This window comes from Phasianus colchicus, chromosome 3, assembly GCF_987193195.1.
Source record: "Phasianus colchicus chromosome 3, bPhaCol1.hap1.1, whole genome shotgun sequence".
Taxonomy (NCBI): domain Eukaryota; kingdom Metazoa; phylum Chordata; class Aves; order Galliformes; family Phasianidae; genus Phasianus; species Phasianus colchicus.
The window spans coordinates 72,292,604-72,315,953 of NC_143438.1; the positions used below are offsets into that span (position 1 = coordinate 72,292,604).

Here is a 23,350-nt window from a genome sequence, read left to right on the forward strand (position 1 = left end):
AAGGACAGCTGTATGCAACAACTGTTGCTACTGTTTTTTTTTTTTTTTTTTTTTTTAAGATAAAAGCTATTGGCCAGACAGAGCTGAACGCCAGCAATCCTGAGGAAGTCCTACAGCTTGCTGCACAGAGGAGGAAAAAGAAGTTTCTTCAAGCAATGGCAAAGCTTTATTTCTAGGCTAATGCTAGAGGACTACCATAAAATACATGAAAAGGGACAGAACAACTCTTTCAAGACTTTTTTTTTATTTTTAAAATTCATTTAAATTTTTATACAACATTTACAGTCTGGTATCTTTCTTATAGAAATAGATGAAATATTATAATAAAACACCATATCTTTACAAACTGTACAGAAGCCCTAAAACAATAACTTCAGGTATTTCTGGAAAGGGCTATTTGAAGAAGCCCCGAATTCAAGTTTGCAAAGGTGGCAAAGAAGAGTTTAATGAGTTGCTGCTGTAGTGCAGCTTCTTGTGCTGCTCAATGCTGGGAATTGGCCCTATGTGCTCGAGGGAGGGGGGCCACATTCCAGCTTTCCCTATACTGTCTCTTCAAGAGGAGCACCTCACATCTAGAGGTAGTGGATATTCCACTAACACAGTAGTTAATGCTGTTTAGGAAGACAGTTGTTCTTAACACTGCTGGCAGGATTTGAGTGGTTGTAGAGAACCAGAATGGAAAAGAGTAGGAAAAAAAAGCTTGTTGCTCATTATGTTCTTACCTATTGAAAGCTGGTGGCTGATTCTTATAAAATAGAGCTCCTTCTTTCCAAGATTGTACTGCATCCAGTTAAGATTACTTCAGCAGCATTGTTCTGTTTGTACTCTTACCTGAGGTCAGTGATTCATGGGAACCTAAGTCTATGGCAGCCCTAAAGAGGTGATACTGACCTCCTGAGGAAGCTAAGATTTGAAACAGGGCTGGCCCTGCCTTAATGTGAGGGTGCAGTGGTTTCTGAAATGTAAACTGTTTACTCACTGACCTCTGTAATACTGCACCTGAGCTCATAAGCTGACTAACTTACAGGCAGTAAGCTCCTAGAGAAAAGAAAGGTCAAAAAGAGGTAATACGTACATGCTGGCACCAAGGTCTCATGTGTGGCTATCCCACATTAAAGCACATTGACACATAACTTGAGTGGACAACCCTTGCCACTCAGCCATTACAAAACATATTCCTGAAATTCATAAGTTAGGAATGTTCAGAGTTGAACTATGTAAGTCATTTGAGAAGGGACTCAAGTAGTCCACACTCCTGTGATGACACAGGGAGGGATGCTTGCTCTAAGTTCTTTAATCAAGTCTCAAGGAAGATGCTGCTATAAGTTCCATCCGCCACTCTGATGCATCCCTTACTGCTCAAGTCTTGAATAGCAGTAAAGATCATTAAAGTGAGTCACCCTTAGTATGGTCTTGTTCTGAAGCACCTGGTCTTGTTTCTGAAACTGTTCATAAGGATTGCTGTCCGGATTTCATTTCTTTTCTGTACTTTTGGGAGGAGTTATTATTCCTGCTGTTGACACAGGTGATAACTGACCTGGGGCAGTAGCTGCTACTCCACTATTAACTTCTTCCTGTGTAGAGAGTGAAGAAGACAGTTAATAGCACACAGAGCTCTATGTTTCAGCTTTACTGGCATTTGAAAGCTTTTTCCCCGCATGCTGCTAGTACAATTCAGGTACTCCACAGCTACGTTTCATTACAAAGAGCACCACCACCGTTTAAACGCTTCACCAGTAATCCTCACCCAACTCTTTGCTCACAGCTTGTGAGAGCACATGCAGCTTATCTCCAGAAAGCCAGAACCACAAGGTGTGGCACACTGACCCCATCAGCCTGGAGAGCCTTCAGCGCCTCAGAAGGGCTGTGTAAAGCACAGCTCTGCAAGCCACCTACCAGCATGTCCAAGTAGTTTGTGTGTGTTTGGATGTTGTGGCAGTCTTCTACTGCAACCTTCTTGAAATGCTTCAGTTTCACAGAGACTTTCCTTGCCACATTCACAAATGGAACCATCCACTCTACACATTCTGAGATGCTGTCCCAATCTAAGCCTACAGAAGAAGACACAGTGATACACTTAGAAATCCTGAGGAAGTTCATAGAATCCCAAGGTTGGAAACAACCTGCAAGATCATGTAGTCCAACCACCCTCCCATCATCATTGCTGCCACAAGCACTAAACCGTATCTTGTAGCTCCTCATCCAGGCACCTCTTGAACACTGCCAGGGATGGCGACTCCATCACCTCCCTGGGCAGGCCATTCCAGTGCCTGATCACTCTCAGAGAGAAAAAGCTTTTCCTCATGTCCAACCTAAAGCTCCTCCGGTACAACTTGCAGCCATTTTCTCAGGTCCTGTTTGTTCCCTGGAAGAAGAGGCCAAACCCCTCTCCACCATCATCTCCCTTCAGGAAGTTGTAGAGTGCAGTGAGGTCTCCCCTGAGCCTCCTCTTCTCCAGACTAAACAATCCCAGCTCCCTCAGCCGCTCAAGACTTGTGCTCCAGACCCCTCACCACTTTCCCAGTTGTAGTCTCCTAGCTAGAATTCCTAAAGGGTTGGCAATTTAAAATAAATAATGCTGTAGGTAAGAATTCACCCTCCCAGAAATCCCCCGTATTTCCTTGCATTTGTTACTTAAACATGCTGCTGCAAAGGATGTGACAACAAGCCTTAAAAAAAAAAACAAAAAACACAGCTCTGTGGCCATGAGGGTTTCTATTGCTCACCAGGACATTAAAGTAACACTTTACCCTACTGTAACTTTTTCAGTGAGAGAGATTTTTGGTTTGTGCTCTAAAGCAAACACATACCATAGCGCTGCCTTTAAGACACTTCATGCAAGACAGTGCTGAATTGGTCACGTGGCAGCTGCTCTTTGTAAGGGAGACTTATAGGATCCACACAAAGGCTGAGTGCCACTGACAGCCAAGGATGCCCAGCTGCAAATTGTATTTTGGGAAAGAAGATAGCCAAATAAAGTACTGCTAGTGACCAAACAGTCGGAATCTATTAGAGGGGCAGTACTGGCCCAAAAAGCAAGCAAGCCAGTGTCTGCTCAGTTTCCTTAGCTAACACTGTGCTTCTGAAAGCTCCTCCTTCTCTTTCAGGTCTTGGTAATGTCTGAAATGGTGGTAGGAAGAAAACAATTTAAAGGCAGAGGAGCTAAGAAAAAAAGAAAAGCCTCGCAGAAAAACAGTTAGTATCCTTGCAGAGCTTTTGCAGTCATTAAGCAGCATGTCCTTCACAACATCAGGCAGGGAACAGCCACCACTCTCCCACAAGATGATAAATGCTTCTTACCTGAAGCTTTCTTAACTACTTCGGTTGAGGTATAGTGGCAGAGTGCAGCAGCAGCTAGTGTTCTGTACTGGAAGTCTAAAGAATTCACATCCAGAATACACAGGTCTAAGAGCTGAGGAAATAGAATTGAGGACATAAGTGTTATAAATTCCAAGAAGATACTTTGGTAAAATCTTATCCCAGAAAGTGCTAGATCTACACTCACAGTTCATGCTCTGCAGCATTGCTGTGCTATTTAGAATCAACTGCATGCATCTCGTTTATTTCTAGTACCAACTACAGTAAAGCAGGTCTCACACAAACAGTAATGTGCAAGACAAAGTGCTTGTACAAATGTGAGTACACCTTTAAGCTGTGGGCAGAGCTCAAGGAAGGTATTATCTTACATTAAACAGTTGCAGGATATCTCAATGAATTAATTAGCTTAATTTACTCTTTAGCAAACATTTCTGAGACTGGTCTTGTGTACTTGAAATTGAACCACAATCATTGCAAAGCAGAGTGAAAACACCACTCATCCTACATTCTGGGGCAGAAACACCATTACAGCTAACACAGGATAAAGCAGCTAACCAGGCCCTCTGCCTGCTGTTTGCAGAACACTGCAGTGAGTAGCAATTTCGAGTGTATAGACATACAGAGAAAGTGATAATATCTGAGAGCAGGGAGGCAGGAGACACCTGGCTGCTTCTCTTTAAGGCTTGTATGCAGCTGTCTGGCAGTCAAACCTGCACACCTTAACAAAGTAACAGGTGAGGTGAAACAAGAAAGTCTTCAGCTTTTGGGGGCACACTTTCCTATAGTGTTTGTTATCTACCTGAGCTATCTGAATAAATTTTTCCTGAGAATACTGAGGTAGAAGCACTTTTGGAACGTCCTTCAGAGCATCCACTTGAAGATAGAGGTTCAGCCAAGAGATGATTGTCACAGGACAGAGTTCCCACTTTAAAGCCTGTAAGCATTAAACAAATATGTAAACACCTTAAACCATGCACAGATTTTCTGGGCTCTGATCTTTACCCCACGCTTCCCCTTCTGAGTGTTCAGTTTATTGCACAGATTCCCAAAAGATACTTGAGATCATACACATTTTTAAGTACTTATTTTAGATCACATTCCTCCTACTTCTTGAAGTGACATTAAAACACAACATTAATCTGGAGCAAGATTTCAGGTGAGTCTTACAAGCACCAAGTTATTACCTTTAACATAATAAGTTCCATTCTCACAATATCATCTTCACTGCAAGCACCATCAGTGACATAAGCAAATTCCTGTATTTTTGGAGCGTAGATTTCCTTCAAGAGGAGGAAGAAAAAGATTAGAAGACAAAGCTTGAGACTGGCAGAGCATATTGAAATATTAACTTTTCTTACACTAGAACTGTTTTTTTCATGCCACCTTTCATTAAAACCACTTCCCACTCAGCCATTCCATTTGCTGTTAAAAATAAAAAAATAAAAATGAGAACCATCCTACTTCTGAAGTACAGAGGACACTCAGCAATGCAGGGTAGGCACAACATCAGTCAGTGCTGATGTGGCCATGAAGACCAACAATTCCACTGCCAACATAGCTGGCAAAATCCACCGTGTAGAGACAGTTAAAAAAAGAATGCAGACAACCTACTTGTGCCAATCTTAGCTACATATGGGCAGGTGCAGAGGTACCTGCCAGCAGAACAGCTCACAGCTCACCACCTCGCTTTGCAAACAGCAGTTTGATCAGGGGAGTTTCCAAGCACCCAAATTTAACATCCCAAATTTGTCACTCAGTTTAGCTTACCACGTGCTACAGCATTTCCAGGAGACATACCAGCACAACTCATCATTTTTGCACTGATCACATCATCTCTGATGATGAATTGAAAAGTTCCCCTAAATGGGTTTAAGGGATATCAGCTGTATGGGTTTGGTTTTCTTCAAGTCCTGCACCCATCCCTGAGGCTGTTTGCCAACCAGGGTATAGGTGTACATTTGAAAAAAGACAAAGCAGCACAAAACTGCTCCTAGATATTTGCATTACTCTGAAGTTTAGGTGGTCTCCTTCCCACTGCTGAGAGGGAGAGCAAAGACCACCCTCCAAGAGGTTCACATATACACAACCGAAAAGAAAGATTTCCCCTTCTGACCTTCAGTGTCAGTAAGTTCTAAAGGTTCAGACAGCAGAAATAAATACATTACCACTGTCTTTTTAGTTATTCCATATATAATCTCTCTTCCCTATTGTCCAAAAATCACAAAACCATGACACCTATAACAGAGCTGCTTACCTCAAGTTTGGAGGCAATGAACAATGAGGTAATTCCTATCAGCTGAAGCATGCTCTTGTTAATGTTCTTCTGTGTCAACATGAATCTATCAAAGAAGTCTTGAGCTAGGTAGAAGGTTTCTCTGTGGAGTGCATACACCTCACATACCTACAACAAATAGAAAAAAATATATTTATAATAAAAGTCACATACACACATTGGAGTACTCCAGTACACAGATTCATCTTTTACATATACAGACTATCACTAATCTAGATGTTTCAGGAGACAGTTGTTAGATTGGGGGCAGCAAAAAATATGGATATTTCCCTAGTTTCTAATCTACAGACAGCAGTAAAAATCCTGAACAAATAGATCCCAAGTAGATGTAATTGTTCTGCCTCACTACCCTATTTCACTTGGATACAAAGGCAGAATAAAATCTCACCACCTCCAGCTACTTCATGAGAAGGCTGAAAGCCTGTTTGTGGATTGCATCTCTTCCTGACCTTGGAGAATGCAACTGGTTGGCAGGAACACTTTCTTGTTCTTTTTAAGAGCTGATGTAATAAATATTCATCAACTGAAGTGCTACTACAAAATGAATAACAACTGCTCCAAACAAGATTTGAAACAAAGAAGGTCCGCACTATGAAAAAATTGTGTGATTTTTATAAACATGTATTGGCCAAGCATAAGCAATACTCAAGATGGCCAAGTTCTATTATCTTCAAAGTGATGTTACAGAAGACCAGGTTAGAGCTGCTGGAGAATTCCAAGTGATTTTACTTCAGCGTGGCATATAGAAATACTGAGGTGGACAGTGTGAACACTTTAATTGATGATTTCCTAACAGTGCAAGACTAAAAATAAAAAATTACACCCAATCCAGGGGTGATGTGCCAATGACACATAAAAGGAATTCGTGAAGTACACAAGTGGCATTGTTTCTGTATTCATACCACGTCTAAAAACTGCACATCCCTTCCTGTGAAATCCTCTATTGGCATTATTCAACAACCAGGCAGTGAGAGTGCCACTGTAACATCTGCTTCCTTGGAGTACTTGGCATCACAGAACTGATGAACCTGCAAGATCCCTCCTACTGGTGAGCAAGAGCTACGTGAGTAAAAGGTTGCTTTTGGCAGTGGCGACTGAATATTCTGCAATACAGCATGTTCTTGGAAACTACTCCTGAACATAGCTCTCTATTTACAACACTAGTACTCCTTCATGTAGTGTTGGCTGCCAGAATGAGAACCTCCATTTTGTTTGACAGCTGGAATAGTCTGAAGTACAGTAATTACTGACTGAAGACTGAAAATGATTACAAATAAATCATTCCTATTTCAAGCAAGAACGCATCTACAGCAAGAGCCTTCAGATGCTAGCCACTAACATGCTTTATTCATAAGATAATAACTAAATATTTACTAATAAGTCAGAAAAAGTAGTGTGGGAAGCAGACATCTGAAGGCTCTTGATATAGCCAGGGGACAACTCAAGTCCTCAATACAAACGCAGCTGCCTATGGAGCTCCAACTTCACATCTTAGAACGTACCTGAACTCTGAAGTGACTTGTTACAGCTACCCCACTACAGGTGCCTCAGAACTACATTTTCCCCCTTCCCAGGCAGTTATGCAGCACAGTAAGAACAAGCATTCAGAACTGTAGTTCACTGCCCTCTTTTGGCAGGTTCACTGACAGGGCGTATTGAGAGCAGTTTACCCAGTGGATCAGAAATAGCAACTTGCAACCTTGTTTGGGCATTTATTGTACATTTTGCTATCGAACTCCTTACATGAAAGCTCTGTTTTCACCTCCCCTCCTCGCAGGGGTTACACAGTGCAAATAACACTAAGCACACACCTCCAGAAGCCAGTCCAACAGTATCGACCTCATGTGTGGCTGCAAACTTGAGTGTAGAGAAGTGAAGTGTTTGCAGTGAGCGTATCGGTTCTCCTTCTTCAGGATGTTGAGCCACACATCTTTGGAATTTCCCCAGCTATGGAATAAAGTTACAAATCATTACAAGCATGCACACACACCTTCATAAAGGGAGTATAAAAACATTATTTATATATATTCAGCGCACGAAAAGATCCTTAGAGTAATTAGAAAACTGCAGCATACTTTCAATATGTTACACGATCATAACAGCAGCTTGCCAGGATCATCAGCAAATCCAGTTTCATAGAACAGCCAATAAAACTGAGTACATACATCCTGAAGTTGCACATACAAACACAGAGAGATTCCCACTGTGCTTAGGTAACCATTAGCACACATAACTCAGCCACTTTAAAGCTTGGCTTCCCAGAGGGCAAGGTAGAAAACACACAGAACAAAGAAATACATCACTACCTAAGAAACACAACACACACAAAGTTGACCATTTTCATTTTGGAAAAATTATTTGCAGATGATCTTTAAAAAAAAAAGGGGGGGAAGGGACCAATCACTGACTTACAGTGTGACTAATCTACCTTAAGGCTCAGAAACATGCAATAAATATTAGGTTCTTGTTTACTACTGATTTATCAGCAGTCAAGCATACTTGGCAAGAAAATGCCTATATAATAAATCTGATTTGGTTTTAGTTTGGAACTGCTGTTATTATGAATTAAGTTTTTTTTTTCCTCTTTTTCTCCCCCTCACTCTACAGTTATTAAGGAGGACAGCAGATTAACCAACATAATGCCAATTTTCCCCTCAACTTTTCAGAGCTAAATACCTTCCCCCCAGCAGGAATGGAGAGAAATTAAACAGACCTCATCACCACTATTGCTTAAAATTTTAACTCAGAACAGTTCCACCCAGCTGCCACCATAAGCAGTAAGCTGGAGACTCTCTTCTTTAATGCACAAGTCTCTCAGTGAGCAGCCATCAAGTCTCTCATCTTCCTGCAGCAGTTAGGAATGTATGAAGAAGGCAGCAGAGAGTAAGTGAGCCTCTCATTTGGCTAAGTGGAAAACAGAGCTCAGCTTTACCAGATACTGACTGACAAGAGGTTAACATTGAGGATGAAACGCTTTGTGTGGAAATCTGTGTCTGAATGTATCTTTGGGATCCAGCAGTTCCCAGCAACTTGCTAAGGGAGAACAGGAGAGCCCTTCAGCATGCTAAGCTTCCCAACACTTACAGAAATAGGACTTGCCAAATACAGATAAGAGTATATTGCTTTTTAAAATCACAATTCAGCAACATGCAGCAGGCGTAGGAGCAATACTGAGAAGCTGAGCTTGAAGCTCAATGAGAGACATGGGACAGGCTAAGTGTACACACTGTGCAGCATCTCCCACTTCCTGTCAAGTTTTGATTGCAGCATGAAAACATGGCATATCTAGATGGGTTCTCTTAAAGGAACTGCTTCACAGTCTCATCTCATTTTGACCTTCCAATGTTTGGTTCTCCCCCCAGTCATTTGAGCAGTAGTTTTCTGTAACTGCAGTGTGCTTTTTCATTAAGTGACTGGTAACCAGCACACTTACCTAACATAACCAAATGTCTAAGGATTTTTCAGTTCTGAAAATTCTCTATTCTCTCAGCTAACCTATCCCTTTGCAAAAAAAAAAACCATCTCAGTCAGCATACTTGTGGTATACTAACAGATGTTTACAACAACATACTAACAGATGTTTTACAAAAGAAACTGCTCTACTGAATGATTATCCTTTCCTCTTCAGCAATGTCTTTATAACACACATGTAACTTCTCACCCCGGGAACTACAGGCCGGTGAGTCTCACCTCTGTGCCTGGGAAGATCATGGAACAGATCATCCTGGATGACATGCTTGATCACATGAGGAAAGGGCGTGTGATCCATGACAGCCAGCACGGCTTCACCAGAGGAAGGTCATGCTTGACCAATCTGGTGGCCTTCTATGATGGAGTAACAGCATCGGTGGACAAGGGAAAGGCGACCGATGTCATTTACCTGGACTTGAGCAAGGCCTTTGACATGGTCCCCCACCACATCCTTATCTCCAAACTGGAGGGATGTGGATTTGATGGGTGGACCACTCGATGGATAAGAAACTGGTTGAAAGGCCGCAGACAGAGGGTGGTCATCAATGGCTCCATGTCCAGGTGGAGGCCGGTAACGAGCGGCGTCCCCCAGGGGTCTGTCTTGGGACCGGTGCTCTTTAACATCTTTATCAATGACATCGATGATGGAATCGAGTGCACCCTCAGCAAGTTTGCTGACGACACCAAGCTGAGTGGTGCGGTCGACATGGTTGAAGAAAGGGATGCCATTCAGAGGGACCTCGAGAGGCTAGAAAGGTGGGCCCGGGTGAACCTGATGAGGTTCAACACAGCAAAGTGCAGAGTTTTGCACTTGGGCCGGAGGAATCCCAGGCATCCCTACAGACTGGAAGGAGCGGTCCTTGAGAGCAGCCCTGTGGAGAAGGACCTGGGGGTCTTGATAGATGAAAAACTTAATATGAGCCAGCAGTGTGCCCTTGTGGCTCGGAAGGCAAATGGTATCCTGGGCTCCATCAAAAGAGGGGTGGCCAGCAGGGACAGGGAGGTGATTGTCCCCCTCTACTCTGCTCTTGTGAGGCCCCATCTGGAATACTGCGTCCAGGTCTGGAGCCCCCAGTACAAAAAAGACAGGGAGCTGTTGGAGAGGGTCCAGAGGAGGGCCACGAAGATGATCGGGGGACTGGAGCACCTCCCCAATGAGGACAGGCTGAAGGAGCTGGGCTTGTTCAGCCTGGAGAAAAGAAGGCTGCGGGGTGACCTCATTGCAGCCTTTCAGTACCTAAAGGGAGCCTACCTAAAGGGAATCAACTCTTTGAAAGGGTGAGCGACAGCAGGACAAGGGGAAATGGTTTTAAGTTGAGGGAAGGGAGATTTAGGTTGGACATCGGGGGAAATTCTTTACAGAGAGAGTGGTGAGGTACTGGAACAGGCTGCCCAGAGAGGTTGTGGATGCCCCGTCCCTGGAGGTGTTCAAGGCCAGATTGGATGGGGCCCTGGGCAGCCTGGTCTAGCATTAGGTGGGAAGGTTGGTGGTCCTGCCAGCATCAGACAGGTTGCAGCTTGATGATCCTTGAGGTCCCTTCCAACCCTGGCAATTCTGTGATTCTGCAACACTGCTCACTAAACTAGAAGACTGGAACTGTGACTGTACCAAGTATGCTGCTACCAGTGCAGCAGGTTTGTGTAGTTCTACTTTAAAGTTATTAAACTTTGTTCGGTATTTTGGCCACTTTATTGGTTGCTCAGTTTCAATAGTGCTGGCAGAAGGTGAGTTTTAACCACTGCATCCCTTTCAGCCACTGACAGGCTCCAGTGCTAAGTTACAAAAGGATGGCTACAACAGGCAAAAGTACTCTGTCCAGGAGTGGGGAAAAGAAAATCCCACAACAGGATGAGTGTTTTTCCAGATATTGAACTGTCTGTGGGATGAAGAGACAAGCAGAGTACTGTTCACTATTATACAAGCACAATATAATATCAGATACTTCTACAGTAGTTCAGCACACGCAATAGAAGAGCAACTACTGCATTCAGTCAACTTACGTGAGTTCAGGCAAAGGTGATGGATTTATGAAGAGGTTTCTGAACCTGTATTTTTTGAACCTTGAGAAGTCAGTGGTTACTGATTCTTTGTGAGGCGTCTCAATGATGATGCAAGGCGAGATGCCTCCTGTTATTGCGGGCGGCCAACAACTCTGCAACACAAACAAGTTGTCTTCTGAATAAAGGTTTTACTGTGACAGCAAGAGAGGCAAAATGCAGCCTATAGTAACAACAATGCATGTCACATGCATTAAGTTCTCTGGACAAAATCTTTTGTAGCCAAGAGATGGAACACATAAAAAGAAACAAACCTGACAAAACCAAGTGAACTCAGCTCTGAGAAGAAAACTGTCTTGGGCTGATGAACCCACATGCAGCCTATCCATCACGTGAGCTCTATAGTTACAGTACATATGGAATAGGATTTTACTGCTCCTAAGAACCAGGACATTAGGTTGCTGGTCCTATCTCCTTATCTATGTGGAGGGAAAAGAAAGGAGAGGGTGGAGGTTCTACTGTCTTAAGGGAAATTCAACAACTTGTTATCTTCCAAGTACTCCAGGGAGGAGCCACCCATCTCGGCTCCAAAGCTAGATACCCCCCCAACAAGCAGCAGCTGTGAACTATCTCTCAACTTGCCGACACCAAATATGCAATGACTTAAAAGGACAGGAGTCTGAAGTCATTTCATGCAGAAAGCTTCAGAGAAAGAATTCTAAGTAACTTCAGCTGAACCTGCAACTTGTTTCAGTATTATTTGGTTGGACATGATATCTCCTTACCCGTATTGATTAAGCACATGAAGCATATGCAATGCTGTAATGGCTGACAGTCTTCAAAATGGTGACAACTGAGCTTTGATTATGGTCTGTAGAACTAGGGAGATTCCTTTCACAAAGAATGACAAGACCTGCCTTTGAACACATGAACATTTCCTACAGAGCTTCTTCTCAAGGTAAAGTACATACAGTTTACCTAGCATACAAAATCTCAAAACCTATTTGGTCAGACAGAAGTATCTAGGAGTGAATTTAGTTCCAAACCCTTTGTAAAAGTGAAGGGGGGAAAAAAAAAAAAAAAGCATAAAGAGATGTGAAGGCACAGAGCTCACATACTGTCCACATCCAAAGGAAGAAATTTCCACTTTTCCAGCATGGAATGCATGATTTCACATTCACCAATCTTAACAAGACAGATTCCTTCACCTAGTGTGAACAAGTATTCAAAGACTAATTTACCTTAATTTCATATTGATGTTTTTTAGCAACTTTCCCATCTTCTTTCTTCTTAATCTCCTGCTGAAAAGAAAACTACACATCAGTAAGCTGACAATGACCAGCACACCCATCTAAAGATACAGCAAACTGTTGCTACTCCTGCCTCATTTTCTAGCTCTGCAGAGAGAATGTTTCCCCTATCCCAGTGACCATAATAATGTGCAACATTAAACTTTGAGTCAACCAAACGGGTCACCTCTGCCGTTCTCCTTTTCCTGGTCTGGAGATGTTCTGGTGCCTGCAGCTCACGTGGAGTCTCTTCTTGACACAACAGTGGCGGCTGCTGCTGCTGCTTGGCCTGCAGTCGGCTGCTGCAAGGGGCAGAGACACTCAGCATTAAGGGGGCAGCAGCTGGGAGGCGAGCAAAGGGCACATTGGTGTGTCACAGTGCTGACAGCTTACCTGCGTCTTGACATCTTCGGGCGGTAAGATCTCTCTACCTGGACCAAAGAAATAACAGCTGGATTAGTCAAGCTTCTGAAAGCTGGGTGCTTTGTGCCCTAAGATACAAAGCTGCTTTTTGCCATGTTTAACTCATAACCAAAACAGAAGGGCACTGTTATTTAACCGGTGCAAGGCACACCTTGCATGGGATCCCCGTGGTACACAAACACGCTGCCCCACATCCAGGCTGGATGTGGCTCTGGGCAGCCTGGTGGTCTGGTGGTTTGTGACCCCACACATAGAAGGGAGGTTGAAACTAGATGATCATTGTGACCTTTTTCATCCCAGGCCATTCAATGATTCTATGATCCCTTGGAGGTGTCGTGGTGCTAAACCCAGATCCCTGCAGCGCATCGCTCAGCAGATGGGCGCTCAAAGTAAAGTACACACAGTTACTTACACAGCTCATCTGTGCCTACCTGGGCTCATTTTGGCAGGTGGGGGGAGGGAGCAGCCAAACGGCCTTCCCCGTGTGAGAGGGCACGGAGGGGCACCCCAGGCGAGCTGGGCACACACACATACGTACATACACTCACAGGGGGGATCCCTCCCGCCGCCCCCACCTGCCGGGCCGATCCGCCCGCCCCTCAGCGCCGGTTCCGCGCCAATTTGCAGAGCGGGGAGGAGGCGGCGGCGGCGGCCTCTCAGCGCCGCGCCTCGGCCGGCCCCGGGGCGAGCGGGGCTCAGACAGAGCTGGTTGGAAGCGTGGGGAGGACAGAACGCTGCCCACACTTGGGGTCCCTGCAGAAGGCGCCGAGCTCCCTCAGACGGGGCCGCACGGGGTGTCGGGGCGGCAGGACCTCGGCCCCCCCACCCCTCCTCTCGCTCCCGCCTCGGTGCGCGCCGGGCTCCCTCCAAAACGCGGGAGGGGTTCCGGGACGGCACCGCCACCTCACGGGGAGCCCGCGCTGCCGGGGACACCGCGCCTCAGCGGGGACGTTCCTCTCAAGGGGACACCCGTGGCGGGGACGCGTCCCTCGGGGGGAACGGGGGCAGCGCGGGGAGCCGAGGCCTCGCCCTGGGGGACGCGGCGGCCCCGGAGCGCCGCGGGGTGCGGGCGGGCGGCAAACGGGGTCAGCGCGCCAACAGCGCTCCCCGCCCCCACCAGCGGCGGGCGGGCGGCGGGACGGGATCCCGCCGAGAGCGGGGCGCTGCGGGCTCGGATGGGCGCCGCCACCGCTCCTCCTCGACCGCCCTCCCTCCAAAACGGCGCCCGGGCGCGCATCCCGCCCGCCGCTCCCGCCCGCGCCTCCGCGGCGCCCGCAGGGCTACGAGCCACACGGCCCCGTAGCGATCCGCGCAGCCCCGCGCAGCACCAGCGCCCTGCGGTGCCCCCGACGCCCGGTGTCCCCAGCACCCCATCCATCCCTCGATCCCTCCAGCCCCCGATCCCCCCGGCCCCGCTCGCACGCTCCGCCGGCGCCGCCATCGCCGAGCCCCGCACCGAGGACTCCTTCCCGCCCGCCACCACCCCCCGCGGTTCCCCGCGCACCTCCGCCGCCGCCGCCGCCCGGGCCGCGCTGCTGCAGTGCCGCCGGCGCCAAGCCGCTATATAGCGCGGCCCGCGCCCGCGCTGCGCATGTGCGAGGGCGGCAGACAGCTCCCCCGCCCCGCGCCCGCGCCCCGCTGCCCCAGCGCCGCCCCTCGGCCGCGGCGCCCACCCCGGCCCGGCGGGCACCCCGCCGTCGCCGCCGCCCGCGCGCCCCCGCCGGGAGCCGCCCGCCTCGGTTCCCCCCGTGAAGGCGACCCGAGGGAGTGGCGGGCGGGGAGTGCCGCTCCGCCGCCGCATCCCGCTCCGCCCGCCGTCTGCCGTTCCCACGCACGTACCCCCGCCGCCCCGCATCGCCGTCCCGCGCCGCCGCCGCCGCCGCCCGGCTCCCGCAGGCACTCGCAATGCCGGGCGGCCCCACGCGCCGCGCACGCCGCGCGCCCGGCGAGGCCCGGCCCCGGGGCGGAGCCGCCGCCTCCCGCCCGCCAATGGCAGCCCGCCTCGCGGCGGCAACGTGCGGCGGCGGCGGAATGTAAACACGCACCTCGCGCCGCTCCCGCCGCCGCTGCCGCCTGAGGGCGGAGCCGGGTCGCCCTGTCAGCGAGCGCGGCCACCGCCTGTCAGCGCCCCGCGGCCCTCCGCAGTCAGCACGGCGCTCCCGCGCCGCGCCGGTGCGATCCCCATCCGCGGCCTCCGGGTGCTGAGGGAACGGAGCCTCCCGCCGGGTCTGCGCGGCCTCCGCCGGGGCACCGCCTCTCCCTCCCGCTTCTCCAGGCGTCTAAGCACCAGGAAGTTCATCAAACCGGGAAAAGCGCCTCGTTTCACAAAAAGGTTACCCTGAAAGCGGCTTTGAGCCAGGCCCCGGTGGAAGCAGCGCAGCTCCGCCTGGGGCAGCGCGTACCGCTGCACAGGGACACCCGCAACCCTCACGCACACCGCGTCCGGAAATGGCAGCAGCGGCCCAGCACGGCCATCCCTCGAGATAGGACAAAGGGGAACGGCTTCAGGCTAAAAGAGAGGACATTTGGGTTAGACGTTAAGAAGAAATTCTTCACTCACAGCGTGGTGATTCCCTGGCAGAGCTGCCCAGAGGGCTGTGGTGCCCCACTTCTGGAGGGTCTCAAGGCCAGGTTGGGTGGGCCCTGGGCAGCCTGAGCTGGTGGGGCTCAGCCCTGCCCATGGCAAGGGTTGGATGACCTTCAAGGTCCCTTCCCACCCAAACCATTCTGCAATTTTGTGACCCCCAGGCAGATTGAAACCTACCTCCCATGCAAACCAGTTCCAAGCAAGGACTTCACTCAGTTAAACAGCAAAAAAGAAACAAACCACCCTTCTTTTCCTTCTTAAAAGGAGGCTGTGCAGGAAGGCAGGGTTGTGCACAGATATTTTGCAGATGAGAGAGACAAGAGAGTAAACACACGTGAAGAAATACCCCAGCTGCCTTCAAATGAATCCACCTTGTCATCATTTTCTTCACTTCTGCTTTTTCTTTTCCCAAGTGTAATGCTACAAAAGAGTAAACACATCTATAGCTTACAACATCTAAGTGAGCAATTAAGCCACAATAACCAGGTTTTGGTTCTTGCCTTCTCATTGCTTTGCCATTTTACTAGTGGAAAGGCAGTGCAGTCCACCACAGGCAAAGATATGGCAGCGTTACCAACAGGTCTAAGTGACCTTAGCAGGTGTCAGGTTTGGGCAGCGGGGGACATCTCCCACCTGTGGGTGCTGCCAGGACAATGGTTCCTGCAGGCTTCCAGCAGAGCAGCGTGCATGACAGCAGCACGAGGTGGATGTTGAGCTGCCCAGCCTCTTCAGCTCTGCAAAATGGCCATTCTCATCCTTTTCACAAAGGAAGCCTTCTCTTTATGGCTCAGAAGGCATTAAAAAAATAAAAATAAATCACTCTCATCTGTTGAGGCCTGTTGAGACTTAGTGACAATGTTTGTGAACTGTCTGTGTTGAAGCTGTTTAGGCCTACCATGAACAGGTCACAACACATAGACAGCAATCACTGCCATTTGCTTTCCCACCCCTTTTGCTGTGAGCTGCTTCGTATGGCATCCTGATGCATTTGTGTTTTTGGCCAGGTCCTGTAAGCAGACTCAAGTTCTGCCAGTGACTTCTTCCCCAAAGTCTGAGCAGTACGGAAAAGAAAAACAAAAAACCAAAAGAGCATAATAAAAGTCTCCTGCAGACAATGAAATTATGATTCTAATGCAAGCTAATGTGCTGACCTTTTGATGCGGCAACAAAACTGAAGTGACCAAAGTCCACTTTGGGATTATCTTCAAAGGAATTAATGCACAGGACATCCTCTTTCACTACATGCATGCCTCCTTAAGGGAGATGAGCTCACATGAGCAAATAACTTTTATGCTAATTGAAACACACTGCAGGGAGTATTTGTGTTCAACATTACACGAGGTATTGGCCTCTGTATTCCTATCATGTTGCAATAAGCATTTCACCATAGCTGTTTGCTTTTGCTGCCAGACTTTGTTTCCGAGTCGCATCTGTCTAAGCTATCTGATAACTCAGTTAAAGGAAGGCTCAAACCAGGATCTGTGTAGAAGAACAAGGCGGTTTATAAGAGGAGTTTTAAGTCTGCTTATTACAGAGTGGCTTCAGCTACTATCCCAAGTGCCATGAAAAACTCACATCACTCCTAAAAGGAATCCTTTAGCAGGAAGCTATATCTTTCCCAAACTGAGGCTTCCGTCTGCTGAACAGCATGGGATAATTGAAACCCTGAGGTTTCAAAATCCCAGCTTTCTGTTAGAACCTGTGAAGTTCTACAGGTTTCATTTCAGAGATCTGTTTTAAAACATGAACCAATCTGAGAAACATCAAGGACTCTTTTTTTCTTTTTTGGATCTTACAAATTTGACTTCTTTGTCTTGATTTCAAGGGAAGACATTAGTCTGATAAACACTTGATAAAAGCAAAATATAAAAAAAAGAGTAAAACTTTTAGTTGTTAGCATGTGAATATGTCTAAGGCCAATGCCAGCACAGAAAAACTATTCTGTGTAAGCAGCCCCTTTGACAATCAGATTAGTTCACAACAACCACCACGAGGAGCTACTGTTATAACAAGAGAAAGATCAAGAGTAATTTAACAGTTCCCCCACAACTCGCAGAGAAGCACAATACAATGGTGAGTTTTCTTTTCCTCTTGATTTTATTTTTCGGTACACACTCAAATTCCCCTAAGGACAGCATCTCTGCAGTGGGAAGTAGCACCTCTAACCTAGAGACAAACATTAAGTCCATCCCTACTTACCCCTGCATTCAATCTCCTGTCTGCAGCTCAGAGGAATAACAAGCCCCACTTTCCTCATATTTTCCAGCATTGCTTCACTACTGGTCTGTAAGGATGGTGCCTCTTGAACGTGGAGCTATGAATATGGAGGAAAAGAAAGGAATCTCTGATCATTAGAACACAAGCTTGACAATAACACAGCACTTTCTTTATCAAAAATAGATTATCCTCACCACACACCCCTGCTGCCAGTTGCTGACCACAGAGGCAAACCCTCATCACTCTGACCCAGCCCCCAGGCTGCTAGGGGATACAGCTCCTCATCCCAGTGACTCACATCACCTGGCCATGCCTGCAGCCAGGCCTTGAACTGAGGGCTTTATTTCCCAGGCATGCAAAGTGAAGGATGTTTGCTACAGGTACTCCAGCTCCCAAGCAATGTAGCAAAAACCTTAATGCTAGGGGACTAAGGCTTTACTAATGATTCTCCATTGCCCCGACCTTGACTGTGATTTGGGCACACTGTAGATCTCTCCATATGTAAGAATGATGCACAAGAATTAATAACCTGCACCAAACAGGACACTATTAGTAAACATTTGGCAAAGATCAATCTTGATTCAGCTGCTTGCTGATTGCTCACCAGCCACAGAACTCAAATCGCTCACTTCTGTTTCTCTGTCTTGCACCACAGACCAGTGAGTTAGAGCTGAAATTCTCTGCTGTGTATAGACAAGAGGATACCTTTGCCCGTATCAATCCTTCCTTTCTTAATTATAATGCCATCTTATTTCTTTCAGCTGCTAGTAGTTGAGGGCTCCTTCCCCCTTCTTTGTGACTCTACTAATTTCTCTACAGAAATCCACTTTAGGAAATATGGAACTATTTTAGCACTCAGAATTATGTTTGGGCACAACTATATGATCTTTAAGGTCCTTTTCAACACAGGCCATTCTAGGATTCTATGATAGTCATATATTTTTTAATTGTATTGCCTGACTGGGTCACCTTTTTATTTGGACATAAAGTAGAAGCTGAGCTTCAAAAGAAATATAGATTGCCCACACCTGCTAACTGAGATCCGACCTGCTCCTGGCCTAGTTCTGTTATTTTTATCTGTCTGTTTTTGTTGCTGTTTTTTTTTCTATGGTTCTTTTTCCTTGGCTTGTCCATGAAATTAAAACATAGTTAGCTGTCTCATTAAGGTTGTTGAGGATTCAACCATCTATCTGCCTGCAACACTTTGGAACACTTACAGAGACTTTAACTTCTGAAGTGTTAGTCATAGAGCAGTAGTTCCAAGACAGTATTTTCATGGAGAAAAGGACTGGCTGAGGCACAAAAATTTATGAACACACTGCTAAGTCTCAGTTCAGTCCCATTTATTCTAAGAACAACTTATTGTGAGCATGCCATGGGAACAACCAGGCCACATTAAGAATTACTTCTCATTAAGAAGCCTGAACGCTACTTGCACAGTGATACTTGCACGTATCACTGAACTGTGGAGGTGATAGCATTTTGTGGTTATAAACCTGCACCAAAATATTTCAGTAAGACAAATAAAGCAGATAATCAACAACTCAACAAGGAAACAACGTGGAGTACTTCTGTCAGTGTTCATTTTCAGTAATTAGTATCATGGCTTCATCAGAGATGTGCAAGGATTTATACGTACAGGAAGCTGGAGCACACACTCCAGCTTTGATAAACACAGACAAAAAAATCTAAACTCGAAAATGAAAGTTTTCCCTCAAAGTTTTCTTGGGAAATACAGATGCTTTGTTGCTCAAATTATGTTTCATCATCTCAGTTGAACAGACCACTTTGTTCCACAGTTTGTTCCAGTTCAAGGATTGGACAGCTGCAAGCGTCCATAGGACTAGAGAGAATGGCTTCAAGCTGCACCAGGGAGATTTAGGCTGGACGTTAGGAAATACTACTTTCTGTAAGAGTGGCCAGGCACTGGAATGAGCTGCCTAGGGAGGTGGTGGAGTCACTGACCGTGGAGGTGTTCAAGGAACATTTGGATGTTGTGTTGAGGGACATGATTTAGTGAGAACTACTGGTGATGGGTGGATGGTTGGACTGATCTGGTAGGTCTTTTCCAACCTTGCTGTTTCTGTGATTCTGTGAAATGACAGAACCGTGCTCTTTGAAGTTACCAGTACAGTTGACAGAACACAAGTGGGAACTGTTTTACCTGTCTGGACCCTGCTTTCCATCCTATCACAGGGAGGAGGGAAAAAAAAGAAGCATAAGAAAACCCAGAGATCTATAGATTTTCCTAGGAAAAGATTAACTAAGGAGACACACCTTCAAAGATAATTCAGGTTGATCAGATGAGAGTAGCCAAAGAAAAAGTGGTTGTTTTTCTTTCAGACTGTCACTGCTTTCATTTGCACATGAAGTGAGACCAGGAGGAACATGTCTCTTTTCCTTGGCTGCAAGAAGCTAAGCTGCTCCACAAATTTTACAGATGGAAGCTTTTTGTTTAAGCTCTCAGGGAGGGGGGAGGACACAAGACACAGCAAAACTGCTATAGAAAAAAGCACCTGAATCCACACAAGGTTAGCAGCCAGCTAACTGGAATTTCTTACCTGTGAGGCTGGTGCCGGTGCTCACAGACAAGGCTGAGGTACTCAGCACCTCCTCTGTCTCACCCTTGATCAGGAAGATCCCTCGACTCAATGAAAGGGTTTAAGAAGGAGAAGACTGACTGATATTCTGGGGCACATTAAAAGAAATATGGTCAGCAGGCTGAAAGTGATGATCCTCCCCCTATATTGTGCCCTGGTGAGGCCACATCCGAAGTACTGTGCCCAGTTCTGGGCTCCTCAGCTCAAGAAAGACAGAGAACTGCTGGAGAAAGTTCAGCAGAGGGCCACAGAGGTGATGAGGGACCTGGAGCATCTCCCTCATGAGGAAAGGCTGTAAGACCTGGTGCTGCTCAGCCTGGAGAAGAGAAGGCTGAGTAGGGATCTTATCAATGCTGATAAATATCTAAAGGGTTGGAGCCAAGTGGATATGGGGCCAGGCTCTTTCCAGCAGTGGCCAGCAACAGGACAAGGGACAATGGGCACAGAATGAAACATACAAAGTTCCATATGAACAGGAGGAAAAAATTCTTTACTAAAAGGATTACAGAACACTGGAGCAGGCTGCTCAGATAAGTTGTGGTGTCTCATTCTCTGGAGATATTCAAAACACACCTGAATGATCTCTAGAGTAACACACTGTGGGAAACCTCTGTAGTAGGGGGTTGGACTAGATGGTCCTGTGATCTTTCTGGCCCCTTACTGGACTCTTTCCAGCATATCCACATCTCTCTCGTGCTGGGGACCTCAGCATTGCACTCAGCACTCAGATGCATCTCTGCCAACCTGATGGCTCTGTTCTTCTTCCTCTTGCAGCCTGAGAGGCTTTTAGCTTTTGAGACCACGAGGGTGCACTGCTGGCTCATAGTCAATTTGGCATCCACCAATACTCAGAGACTTTTTTTCAAAGGTGATTTCCAGCCACTTGGTCCCAGTATTAATTGATGTCAGTAGTAATTTTTCCTCAGATATAGGACTTCCCATTTCCCCCTGCTGAAATTTATGATGTTCCTGCCAGTGCATCTTTTCTGCCTATCAAGATCCTTCTGAGTGGCAGCACAGGTGCATCCAGCAGCTTTTTCTACTTTCTGCAAGCCTACTGACGGCACATTCTGTTCCAACAGCCAGGCCATTCATGAAGATGTTTACCAGAATAGGAGTAATGGAATCACAACATATCCTGAGTTGGAAGGGATCCACAAGGATCATTGAGTCCAGCCCCTGGCTTCACACAGGACCACTCAAAGATCAAATTTTATGTTTGAGATCATTGCCAAAAAGTTTCTTGAACTGTGGCAGTCCCAGTGCTAGTCAGTATAAACACCTTGAGTACAACAGTAGGTAATGGCCTTTAGCTAGGCTTGGTGTCACTGCGTACAACTTCCTGAGCTCAACTATTCTGATTGTCCTATAATTTCTCAGGTTTTTGTTTGTTTGTTGTTTTTTTTTTTTACTCTCTTGAAGACAGGCACAATTCTTAATTTCTTCCCCTCCTTAGGAACCCTGTTCACTGCCATAACCATGGAAAGATTGAGTGTCCCCACAACACCATTAGAGAGTCAATGATTGTTATCAGTTACAGATGCATCCCGTAGATTTATGTTCCATTTCTTGAAGTGTTCTTTTACTCAATCCCTCTCAACCAAGTGCCAGTCTTCCCTTTGCTAACCTCAGAAGCCCATGATTCCCAAAGACTTTTTTTTACCACTAGATTCTATAGCAAAGAATACATGGCATTCAGCCTTCTCCATGTCTTTGACATGAGATCTCCTGCCCCATTTAGAAGCAACTCTACTTTTTCCCTAGTCTTCTTCTTGCAGGTGGTACATGCGTAGAAGCCCCTTATTGCCTTACAGAGCATTATGGTTCCAGCCATGACACAGAGTCCTTGTTAGACTCAGTTGCAGGTGGCTGGGCTTTCCTAACCTCACCCCTGCACATTTGCACAGGGTCTTTACATACCTTATGTTACCTATCCCTAATTCTACCTCTTGAATGGTAATCACAGCCTTCCAGTACAGGATGCTGTGCTTGGGAGGTCAAAGGCAATGAACTGAGAACCAAAATGAGGTTCATGGAAAGGCTTTCTCTGGACTTTAATTACAAAAGTCAAGCATCAGAACAGGTTTGCTAGAGCTTGTGCAGTCCCCACTGTTGGAAGTTTTCCAGACAGAAAGAGACTAAGCCCAGTGCAGCCTGGTCATGATCTCACAGGTAGCTTTGTTGTCCTGAGGCAAAACCCCCACCACTGATGGAAGCCAGTGAGGGCATCAGCATTCATCAGCCAGTGAGCAGACAACAATTGAACACAACAGTGACTAGGTTTTTTAAATAACCTCTGGAAAGTGTCAAGTCTGTGTAACAGCAGGGTTGTTCATCTCAATACTAGCTTTCCTGCCCTGTGTGCTTACTTTCCTACTTTCTACCCTATTCATCTACTGCACTTTAGCAGGCTCATCAGGAAGCACAGCAGATGGCAGGGACACAGGGTATCCCTGAGACCATGTATCATTACTTGATCAAGTAATGCAAATCAAAAACCTTTGTACAACAGCAAGGATTTTGCTATATATGGTACTCATATCTACCACACCCCAATGGGACACCCATACATTTCAAATTCAGACACGATAGAAGACTGACATTTTTGAATAGGCCATTTATTGAGAGTTCAGATCATGTCTCCCCACAGTGCATAACGCACCATGAAAACAAAATACAGAAGATCGCTTCAGTAAATACACACCGGTTAAGCAATGCTACTTTTTGGCAAAGTGCTGTATTTTGTCAGCTTTCAGCTTGTGTTAAACTATTAAAAATAAGAGCGAGACATTCTTCCATATCAAAAAGACTGCTACAAATAGAAAGTGGCTCTGGAAAGAAGCTGCCATATATGCATAGACTGATGTACAGTATTAATCCTATCTGAAATGTCCCTTTTGTATCTTCAAGTTTGCTGTGTAAAGTTACACCTAGAAGGCACAGTTTAAAATGCAGATCTGTTGACCAATATATGAAAATATCATTTCAGCAAAATTCATGAATATCAATCAGTATGAGACACTGCAAGGCCTCCACTTTTACAAGAAAAAACACACATTTTAGAACAGTTCAAAAACCATATAAAAAGCCACACAGCTCACTATTAAAACAAAAAAACAAAACAAATCTAATCGCCCAATAGCTCCAGGCATAA

General features: G+C 46.3%; 2 protein-coding genes across 6 annotated transcripts in view; one reads left to right on the forward strand and one right to left on the reverse strand.

The window, feature by feature from the left end:
• Positions 1 to 849, forward strand: part of INTS8 (integrator complex subunit 8) — a 24,134-nt gene extending 23,285 nt beyond the window's left edge. Inside the window, exon 27 of the mRNA XM_031591016.2 lies at positions 60 to 849. Coding sequence (XP_031446876.1) covers positions 60 to 176 — 117 coding nt within the window. The 3' untranslated portion in view covers positions 177 to 849. The remainder of the gene's footprint in view (positions 1 to 59) is intronic.
• CCNE2 (cyclin E2) lies at positions 830 to 14,690 on the reverse strand. 5 transcript variants are annotated; one of them, XM_090137819.1, is made up of 12 exons: positions 14,632 to 14,690; positions 12,763 to 12,800; positions 12,557 to 12,671; positions 12,322 to 12,381; positions 11,084 to 11,235; positions 7,423 to 7,558; positions 5,573 to 5,719; positions 4,503 to 4,598; positions 4,118 to 4,252; positions 3,301 to 3,412; positions 1,897 to 2,051; positions 830 to 1,574 (listed from the first exon to the last, which is right to left on the reverse strand). In XM_090137819.1, exons 2-12 carry the CDS (start codon positions 12,774 to 12,776, stop codon positions 1,473 to 1,475), a joined length of 1,224 nt encoding a protein of 407 aa, XP_089993945.1. In that variant the 5' UTR covers positions 12,777 to 12,800; positions 14,632 to 14,690; the 3' UTR covers positions 830 to 1,472. The 5 variants fall into 5 exon arrangements, with proteins under 5 accessions (XP_089993945.1, XP_089993944.1, XP_089993940.1 ...); XM_090137818.1 differs by lacking the exon at positions 14,632 to 14,690 and adding an exon at positions 14,297 to 14,359 and having other exon boundaries at positions 12,322 to 12,378; XM_090137814.1 differs by lacking the exon at positions 14,632 to 14,690 and adding an exon at positions 14,297 to 14,359.
• Positions 14,691 to 23,350: the final 8,660 nt, after the last annotated feature.